General features: G+C 44.9%; 1 protein-coding gene across 1 annotated transcript; it reads left to right on the top strand.

Moving 5' to 3' along the window:
* Nucleotides 1-759: 759 nt before the first annotated feature.
* Nucleotides 760-10,752, top strand: LOC139648659 (protein FAM161A-like; the record flags this gene model as incomplete). The annotated part of the gene is made up of 6 exons (XM_071524841.1): nucleotides 760-1,025; nucleotides 2,250-3,473; nucleotides 3,783-3,950; nucleotides 5,872-5,971; nucleotides 7,679-7,803; nucleotides 10,112-10,752. Coding segments are annotated over 6 exons (2,298 nt in total), but the record flags the coding sequence as incomplete, so codon positions are not given.
* Between the last annotated feature and the right edge of the window lie 49 nt (nucleotides 10,753-10,801).

The raw sequence follows: 10,801 nt of genomic DNA, 5'->3' as shown, positions 1-10,801 counted from the left end.
TGTATATTTGTGTGTATGTATATATGTATATACATGTATCTATATATATATATGTATATATATATATATATATATATATATATATATACACATATATATATATTCTAGTATTTTTTTTATGTGTATTATTTTTAGCCTGTGCCTCATAACTCTAAATGAGTGGTCCTCAACTTCCTTTTTTATAGGGGTACTGTGTTTGTTGCTCTGTTTGACCTGTATGTTGAGGAGTGACACATAAATAAAATTATATCTTATCTATCTATCTATCTATCTATCTATAATGCCATTCACCTGAAAAATGGCAAATATAATGGCAATAATATGGTATTTTATTAAATATCATATATCTGCCAGTCAGTGTCGCCCACCTCTGATATGATGGAGGTTCCTCCCTGATCACAGCTACAGAAAAACAGCTAACACTAAAATAATTTAATTAGTCTGGGTTCCAGTGGAGAGTTTTTGTGTCCCACGATAGTGTTTCAGAGCCTTTAAATATATTGAATATTGGCAAAAAATGTTGGCAGCTTGAATACAAAAAAAATATCAGTATCAGCCTTCAAAAACTCATATCAGTCGAACCCTAATCCATTCCCTGTGTAGCTCAATGGGCAGAGCGTGGCACTAACAGATGTAGTGTTAGCGGTTCAATTCTCACTTTCTCACTGCACATATTAAAAATCTATGCACTAATGGTACAGTAAGGTGCTTTGGATAAAAAATGTCCACCAAATGGCGTATGCCCTTTGACCTTTCCAGGTGGAGTATGAGGACTCGGGCTCTGAGTTCAGCGAGGAGGACTCTCCGGGGAAGGGTAGCCCTCCGATGATGAAGGACTACAGAGCGGCAGGAGACCACATCAACCTGAGCAAAATCTTCTTCTCCAACGAGGAATACTACAGCAAGCTGGAGGAGCTGAAGAAGGCCCACCTGCGCACCATGGCTGAGCTGGAGAGCATGTACCGCAAGAAGCTGCAGCTCCAGTCCACAGAGCCTCTGGACACACCGCTGGAGGCGGGGCACAGGCGGGTGGAGTTTTCTCAAGACTAGAGTTTATAACCTCCTCCTCGCCTCTCCTTGTCTCCTCTCCTCCTCTCCTCCTCTCCTCTCTCCTCTCTCCTCCTCTCCTCTCCTTGTCTCCTCTCCTCCTCTCCTCTCCTCTCCTCGTCTCCTCTCCTCCTCTCCTCTCCTCTCCTCTCCTCTCCTCTCCTCCTCTCCTCTCCTTGTCTCCTCTCCTCTCTCCTCTCCTCCTCTCCTCTCTCCTCTCCTTGTCTCCTCTCCTCTCCTCTTCTCTCCTTGTCTCCTCTCCTCTCCTCCTCTCCTCTCCTTGTCTCCTCTCCTCCTTCCTCTCCTCCTCTCCTCTCCTCTCCTCTCGCCTCTCCTCTCTCCTCCTCTTCTCTTCTTGTCTCCTCTCTCCTCTCCCTCTCCTCTCCTCTCTCCTCCTCTCCTCTCTCCTCTCCTCTCCTCTCCTTGTCTCCTCTCCTCATCTCCTCTCCTCTCTCCTGTCCTCCTCTCCTCTCCTTGTCTCCTCTCCTCTCTCCTCTCCTCTCCTCTTCTTGTCTCCTCTCCTCTCCTCTTCTCTTCTCTTCTCTTCTCTTCTCTTCTCTTCTCTTCTCTTCTCCTCTCCTCTCCTTGTCTCCTCTCCTCTCTCCTCTCTTCTCCTCCTCCTTTGTGTTCATCAACCAAGACACCTTGGCAACCATTTGAGCGGTGTAGTGGGGCAAATACAAATCCATGATCTTACTCCATTTGTCCTGAAGGGGGCGCCATAAGACAATGCCCTATCACAAAATCCATCTCTAACAGTTTAAATCATTATTAAACTTCAGAAATATGCTGAGTAGAACAAACCATTTCTGGAAAGATATTTTAAAATAGGCCAATAGGAGCGTCTCTACACATGTCGAAAATTTGTGTCTCTTAATCGTTTCAATCAAATTTTGTGCATTTTTATGTTTCAGTATACATGCTCAATGGTCAAGTATAGCCTAACTCAACTGTGCATGTGGATGTGTGTGATCAGATGACTTATAACAAGCCGGTATTATGAGTTACAAGGCGTTTTATGTTGGAGTTCTTGTTTGGTCCTTCGAATTTGGTGCTTTAAATACTTTTCTAGGTTTTATACGTTATTGATGGTATTTTAATTTTATTTTAATCTTTACTTCAACGGCATATCGTGAGCACACAATTTATGAATGCTACGTGCTATATCATAGTAACAGTAGACCATTCATTTTTCTCATTAGGCTACCATGGCTGAAGACCAATCCAGCAGTTTCACAGCATTTGAGGAAGGCCCACTCTGCTGTTGAACTCAGGAGAGGCTCGGGGCAGTCGGACACATCGGAAGAAGAGGGAGCCGCCAACAACGATGTGGAGAAAGGCCTGCTTTGCTCTCCCAAAGAACACATCAAGGACATGTGGCAGGGCTTCAAGCTGTCCCCCCTCAATCGCCACCCGTCCTCCTCGCTCCAGAGCCTACCAGGAGACGAGAGGAGCCGCAAACACTCAAAGGGAAAGAAGAAAAAAAAAGATGCAGAACAGGAGCCTTGGAAACACAGAGTGACCGTCCCGAAACCGTTCCAGATGACGCTGCGCGAGGCTGACAGACGGAGGCTCGGCATCAAGACGCGCTCAGAGATGGAACTGGAGAACACAGAGCTGCGACGCCAACTGGAGGAACTGACAGAGTGCCAGAGGAAGTTCCGCGCCAGCCCGGTACCGGCGCACGTTCACCTCCCCCGCTACGAAGAGCTGCAGGAGCGGGACGAGGAACGGCGGCGGACCATGCGAGACCGCGAAGAACAGCATCGTCGTGCCGTCCAGAAGCCCTTCAGCTTCCTGGAGCGGGAGCGGCTGAAGAAGGAGCAGAAAGAGGAGCAGCTGCGCCACCTACAGCCCTCCGCCCAGGAGGGGGCGAAACCCTTCAAGGCCAAGCCCGTGCCCAAGGCGGTGTACGTGGCGGCGTCCGGGGAGCAGATGAAGGAGGAGCAGCTGTATCGGTCCATCAAGATGCAGATGAGAGCAAAGGAGTTGCTCTACAGCGCGTCAATGCCACCCAGCATGCTAGCGCGACGACTCAACGAGCGAAAGAAGACCAAAGATGACGCCACCGCCGCTGAAGGAGACAACAGCTTCTCCCACTCGCCCAAGATAAACAAAGACGTACCTGACTTCAATGCCAGCTACAAACGCTTCCAGAAGCACCTGGAGGACAGAAAGGAATTGAGGCCCGTAACCGCGTGCGAACCCTTCCAGTTAAGGACGTCGCAGATCCCCTCGCACCGCGAACGCATCCTGGCCGACATCGAGAAGGAGCAGACCAGCCCGCGGGTGCAGCGCTGGCCTCACGTCAGCCCGGGGCTCGCCCGGACGCCCAACTCCAGCCTCTGCTCTTCCCTCTCGGGCAGCCTGGAGCTCCTGCCCGCCAAAGTCACAGACGCCACCAAAATGCGCCAAGAGGCTGTGAGGTACCATTGTAGAGCTCACACTTTTTTAGATGAGCTAGAGAGAGCCTCAGAACTCAGATGCCCTGTTTAGACTTAGTGACCTTCGTCCTTATTTTGACTCCACAAAGGGTGAATTCTCATGGACCTCCAATCCCCCATTTCCCCCAGTTTGCTTACAACCCCAGACCTCCAAAACAGTGTTTATCTCTCATAGTCGATCATTGTACCCAATTCCTCAACTCCCTGCCCCCGCCAATGTCCCACCTCCTCCCCCAAAGTCCCTTCTCCAAACCCTTCCATCATCTGTGACCAGATTGTCTCCCTGAGTAGAAAGGTGCTTGAGCAGAGGAAGAAGGCCGAGGAAGAGGAGGAGAGGTGGAGAGAGCGACAGAAGCGGAGGGAGAAGAAGCTGCAGAAGGTGGTGTTGAAGCGCGCCCAGGCCAACGACCCCCACCTGGCGCTCTCACAGACCCACCAGACCAAACTCAAAGAGTTCAGGTACCCCGAAAAACAACCAAGACTACTGCAGCCCTCCCTCTCACCCCAAGTCCCACATTCAGTCACTGTGGTCTTACTTGTCGTCATGAAAGTTGAGTTTCACAATTATAATAATGAAATTATGATATCAATAAATATTTACATTAATCAATAATTAAATGTACCATTTTATTTTGAATTACTCCACAATAAATAATTAAATAAATCAATACAGTTCCCTCACACTTTATGATATTTTCAGTCATTTTTAGATGGGCTGGTTTTTCACAGTTTATCTTCATTCACTTACAAGGAAACAATTATAAACTTATACTGGTTATACATGGTTGTTTTTCATGAGAGTAGTTGAAGAATCTGGCTAAACCTGAAATGCATGCACTCTGTTATCCCCACACAAACATCAGAAACATATAGACATTGATCATTTAAATTAATGGGAGTAATATATGTAACTGTGGGCAAATGTTTTTAGCAAAATAATCCAAATTGATCATTAAACAAGGTGTTGAATTTGATTTAAAGCGATATGTCCAAGTGTAGTGGCTTCTTGTGCTTAATTCAAAGTTCCTTAGCCACAGTGGGCAGTGACTGGCAATAATCCAGACGAATACAAAAGATCAGTGTCCACAGGTTGTTTTCTTGCCATCTGTTTATTTTCCTTTTACAGATCCATTCACCCATAGTCAATGCATAACTTAAATACTTGAAACAAACTAAATAAGACAAAAAAACTTAATTTGAATGAACAAAAGAAAAAAACATGATCCTCAGCATGGTCAAAAGACTCTACCTGCCAGGCCACTCCCCTGCTTGCCATGATCACCTGAGGCCCTTATGCCTTTCTCCTGCCAGCAGGTGGGGTAGAGACTAACACAGTATTTTGTTTTTGCATTTTTCTTTTATATTTATTGTATTTTTCATATACATACACAGAACAAAACAGCTCAGACATGTCATGACAAATAAAATGAGTAGGTAAGAATAAGAAATAAAAAATAAAAATAGTGGACATTATATCCATCCCCAACCCTAACCACCCCCACAACAAAGAAAGGCAACATCAGATAAATATATATATATAAACATATATATATTATAAATATATAAACAAATAGCAAGGTTACAGGAAAACTGGCTAACACAGTAACACAGTTTTCCTCACTTTTGACTCATACACCAAGGGTTATGAAACATGTTGGCAGAACCAGTGAATTCCATTCATTTGGTATTTGTTGTGGTTCAAGCTTGCCATGTCAAGTTTATTTGTATAGCTCTCTATCACAAGCCTGACTCAAAGGGCTTTACATGCAATATCAAGTCTGCTGGTGTTTGACCTTGGAACCAAACTACATATTCCAGTTTAGCCTGATTCCTAGAACATTGTTCCAGGAGTGTTGTCAGACCAAGAAACCATCTGAATATCACACTACGAAAACGGGAGTTATACTTTCATATCAAGCATTATGTAATAACATTGTGTTTCAGTTCAATTTCTGAGGTTAATACATATATCTAGATTACAGTTGCAATACCGATATTCACTGATTAAGTGCAAACAAGCTCTCAAATTAATTTGTATATTGCTGGTGTTGGGCAAATCTAGGTTTATACATGAAGTATGATTTTTAGCAATGAAGAAAGTAATCCTTATTTTCCTATTGATGGTCCCCATGTATTTTTAAATTATAACATTATTTTTTGAATTTTTAAGGGTGATAACATGATGACACTCACTGATCACCTATGTTACCATGTGAACTTTCAATTTAAGTAAAAGGAAAACAAAAATTTCAGTAACATGGGTTTTCGCATTGGTAGCGATACGTAACTGACTGTGCTTTGCTTTGTGTGGGGTTAGAGGTTGAAGGTTTCTTGTGGGTGTCAAGGAAACGGATGATCCTTAATCCTGTCTCATATACAGGAAACAAGACCTTCTGCGCAGGAGGGAGTACCAGCAGGAGATTAGAGAGATCCAGGAGAGGGTGAAGGGAAGACCGCTGCTGCTGGAGCAGGTGGCACAGGTGAAGTGTGATCGGACATACTTACTCTCACTCACCCTCTAACATCCAAGTAGAGTATAATTACATCAGATCCTGAGTATTGGTAAATGGCTGCTGTGTCAAATCCATCTACAAGGCCTAGTACTCAAGAGTATTTAAGAGTAGGCAATACTGAGCTGAGTGAAATAAAGACAGACTAGTTGATTAAATTGAAGCGTAGAACATTGATGAAGACCCTCGAGTTAAAACGTCTTTTAATTACTAAAAGTGATGATTTTGGAGCTTCTCTTCAACCCATTATCTAAGAAGATGTGTGTATGACTAAATCAGTTTTACATTAGTTGATTAGCCAATGAATTAATAAATTAATCAAGAGTGAATTGAAGATGAAATGACCCCCGCTGGAACCCCAGATGGAATAAAATTTTTATGGGAACATTTTGTGTAGTAATGGAGAGTAATGACGTTCTAACTTGTTAAACAGCCAACAGAATAGAATGAAGCTTTAAAGGAGAAATCCGCCCTAAAACACTCCTCCACTGAAAGGAGCCTCAATAGACCAGAATGCAATGCAGCCACAAGACAGGTTGGGTTATGAGTAAGAGGTGCAGGTCACTCTGGGAAATGTAGGAAATCACTAACTGCAGTAGAAGTAGACGAGGCAGGTTGAGGGAAAGTAGGATCACCGAAAAAGTAAATTACAACACATCACAAAGTAACCCCTGGAATGCATTGAACATCATGAACTTATGATATCTAACACTGTGCGAGTATCTGAGGGTGTTTTTTATTTTCAGTAGCTGTGATTATAATGGCATTATAACATCTGTCTTTTTTTTTCTTTTTTTTTTTTTAAAGCATTTGTTTATTGGGATTTTTGATGAAAATTAAATCAAGGATACAATGTAAAAGTTAACATACAATGTATACAATTGCCCTTTCCCTCCCCCCCAAACATCTCATCCAGTAAAGAAAAACAAACAAAGAAAAACAGGAGTTACAGCTATGTTAATGAGATAAAAGATACAGTGCATTTCCATTTAGACATATAAAGTACAGCGAATGTACAGACAATAGAGCAGTAACAACCAGAGGAGTGTCATACAAATGTAGAGCATAGCATAAGAATAATAGATATTTTCAATACAAATGTACATACTATAGTATCAAACGCCTATATAGGACTAGCCAGGAGAGGATTCATGAATCCAGAAGATGTTGCAGATCTTCGCTTTCAAAAAGACGTAGAAAAAGGCCCCAAATTTTGTAGAATTCACAGAGCTTATATTTGAGACTATGTTAGTTTTTCCACTGCAAGACAGGATGATAGTTCTTTAAACCAGTGGCTTATGTGAGGGCATGACACATTTTTCCAGTAGATCGCGATCAGACGTTTTGTGTGAATTAAGCAGATATCAACCAATTTTCATTTCATGCCTTCCCAAAGATAGATTTTCAGGGTATAGGCCCAAGATGCAGAGTTTGGGACTAAGAGGGATGGGCTTAGAGGTTATTTGGGAAATTAAACTTATTACTTCTTTCCAAAATGTTTGCATCTTACAGTGGAAAAGGGTTCCTTTATGAGTTTGGCATTTAACACAGGTGTCTGGGATGTCTGGATTAAATTGATTTATCTTTCCAGGGGTAATGTACGTTCTCATTATCCAGTTGTATTGAATCAGTTTAAGTCTAGAATAACATCCGTCTTAACATGCGTTTTGCAAACAGAGGAATGCCAAGCAGGCAGCAGAGAAGCGCTACACCGACGCCCTGCGAGGCTGCGACCTGACTGAGGACTTCATCAGCAGCAAGGGGGCCAGATCCCAGCAGCAAGACTCAGGATCCACACTCAGGTAGACAAGAGATCTGACCAGCACATCGGTCAAATCCAGTGTATCCCACTACTAGAATTGGAGAGCGGTTTGTGTGTTTGTGTGTCCTGAGAGGAGAGGAGACAAGGAGAGGAGAGGAGAGGAGAGGAGATGAGGAGAGGAGAGGGGAAAGGAGAGGAGGAGAGGAGAGGAGAGGAAAGGAGAGAGGACAGGAGACAAGGAGAGGAGAGGAAAGGAGAGAGGAGAGGACAGGAGACAAGGAGAGGAGATGAGGAGAGGAGAGGAAAGGAGAGAGGAGAGGACAGGAGACAAGGAGAGGAGATGAGGGGAAGAGAGGAAAGGAGAGGAGGAGAGGAGAGGAGAGGAGACAAGGAGAGGAGAGGAAAGGAGAGAGGAGAGGACAGGAGACAAGAAGAGGAGATGAGGAGAGGAGAGGAAAGGAGAGAGGAGAGGACAGGAGACAAGGAGAGGAGATGAGGGGAAGAGAGGAAAGGAGAGGAGGAGAGGAGAGGAGAGGAGACAAGGAGAGGAGAGGAGGAGAGGACAGGAGACAAGAAGAGGAGATGAGGAGAGGAGAGGAAAGGAGAGAGGAGAGGACAGGAGACAAGGAGAGGAGATGAGGGGAAGAGAGGAAAGGAGAGGAGGAGACAAGGAGAAGAGAGGAGAGGAAAGGAGAGAGGAGAGGGACAGGAGACAAGAAGAGGAGATGAGGAGAGGAGAGGAAAGGAGAGAGGAGAGGACAGGAGACAAGGAGAGGAGATGAGAGGAGAGGAGAGGAGATGAGGAGAGGAGACAAGGAGAGGAGAGGGAAAGGAGAGGAGGAGAGGGGAAAGGAGAGGAGGAGAGGGGAGAGGAGAGGAGAGGAAAGGAGAGAGGACAGGAGACAAGGAGAGGAGAGGAAAGGAGAGAGGAGAGGACAGGAGACAAGAAGAGGAGATGAGGAGAGGAAAGGAGAGAGGAGAGGACAGGAGACAAGGAGAGGAGATGAGGGGAAGAGAGGAAAGGAGAGGAAGGAGACGAGAGGAGAGGAGACAAGGAGAAGGAGAGGAGAGGAGGAGAGGAGGAGAGGACAGGAGACAAGAAGAGGAGATGAGGAGAGGAGAGGAAAGGAGAGAGGAGAGGACAGGAGACAAGGAGAGGAGATGAGGGGAAGAGAGGAAAGGAGAGGCGGAGAGGAGAGGAGGAGATGAGAGGAGAGGAGACAAGGAGAAGAGAGGAGAGGAGAGGAGGAGAGGGACAGGAGGACAAGGAGAGGAGATGAGAGGAAAGGAGAGGAGGAGAGGAGAGGACAGGAGACAAGGAGAGGAGATGAGAGGAAAGGAGAGGAGGAGAGGAGGACAAGGAGAAGAGAGGAGAGGACAGGAGACAAGGAGAGGAGAGGAGGAGAGGAGAGGAGAGACGAAAGGAGAGGAGAGGAGGAGAGGAGAGGGGGAGAGAAGACAAGGAGAGGAGAGGAGTAGAATAGGAGAGGAAAGGAGAGGAGAGGAGAGAGGAGAGAGGGAGAGAAGGAGAGGAGAGGAGGAGAATAGGAGAGGAAAGGAGAGGAGAGGAGGAGGGTTCTAAATTCTAGTTCATATCAGTTAAAGCTGCACTCGGCAGCTTCACACATGGGCGGCTCCACACGGCAGCGAGAGGCAAACTGCTTGATAAGTTTGAACGTACTTGAAAGTACAGAAATCCTGTCAGGTGGACGTCAGTAAAACGTCACTCAGCTCGCTCATGTTCACCAGCCGGTCTGTGCTGCTTTACACCAAAGAAAACGAGAGGGGAAAGATCAGAGAAAGGAAAAGACCTAAACTGCTTGCTGCTGTTCAGGAGACAGTTTGAATTTCACTCTTAAGTTTTGATTCCATACAAACACCAGAATTAAATTTGGACAAATCAGGTGAATCCCATCTTAATATCAGTTAGTGGGGATGGGACGCTCTTCTCTGTTGCAGCCCCACTTTGTGATTTAGATTGATAAAAACTAGTGTATTTCTACAGAAAAAAATGCCTATTGCAGCTTTATGTTCCATGTTCTTCTTCCATGTTATTACATACAATCTGTAATACATAATGTAGAATGATATCTCATTACCCCTGATCTTAACGATTTATTGTCTTACTGTTTTATTGTCTGTAAAGCACTTTGTTTCTCTGTTTTGAAAACTACAATGAAAAGAAAGTTTTTTTATGATTAGTATAGATATGGATATAGCTGTAAGAATACAACCTGCCATCAAGTTGCAGAATCATGGAAAACTATTTAAAGCCAAATAGCATAATTAGCTCTGTAATCAGAAAAGAGTAATCTGCTGACTGTGTTGTTTTGTTGATGTTTTTTCAGTGACAAGGAGGAGTCAGACACGGGGTATGAAGCTGTTCACTACAGAAAGGTCTATCTGGATGACGAAGAGGGTGAAACAGACCCAGAAGAGAGGGAGGCAGGCAGAGAGGAGGAGGAGGAGGAGGCTGACGGAGCTCCGTTAGGCCGCCGTGAAGGAGAGGACGCCGGTCACTACTCAGATGATGATGATCACCACGACTCAGACGACAGTTACCGCTACTCAGACGATCATGAGAATTACTCAGACGGCAGCGAGCGCGACCTCGATCAGGACGACAGGAAGCAGGAGAGCGACGCCGCCACAGGGCGCTACGCCGGCCACGGCGACAGGAGCAGCCAGCACAGCCGCAGCAGTCAGAACTCTGACGGGGAAATCAGAGCAAAATCAAACAAGGCAAGCGAGGAGGAAGACTGAGAAGGACACATCTGCTTCCTGTTGAAGTGTTGCAACAAGATTAGACAGTAGAGATGTTGTAAAGAAAAAGGGAATGGTTAAAACTTAAGAGGGCCCAAGTGCGCTGACGGCCTCATAGCCATATTATGTTGTAAATAATGTACAAATATACAGAAAATGATTCAAGCAGGGAAAATGTATGATAGCATAGCCTAGAAAAACTTCAACATGGGGGGGAAGATATTGATGATGCAACAGTTACAGGAGGAGAAATGTACAGTATTTATTATCTCTGA

Source organism: Centroberyx affinis, unplaced genomic scaffold (genome assembly GCF_046629955.1).
Source record: "Centroberyx affinis isolate AG114_WGS23_722 - 3 ecotype Tasmania unplaced genomic scaffold, CSIRO-AGI_Caff_v1 ptg001237l_1, whole genome shotgun sequence".
Classification (NCBI taxonomy): domain Eukaryota; kingdom Metazoa; phylum Chordata; class Actinopteri; order Beryciformes; family Berycidae; genus Centroberyx; species Centroberyx affinis.
This window is presented reverse-complemented; position numbering and strand designations above follow the sequence as displayed.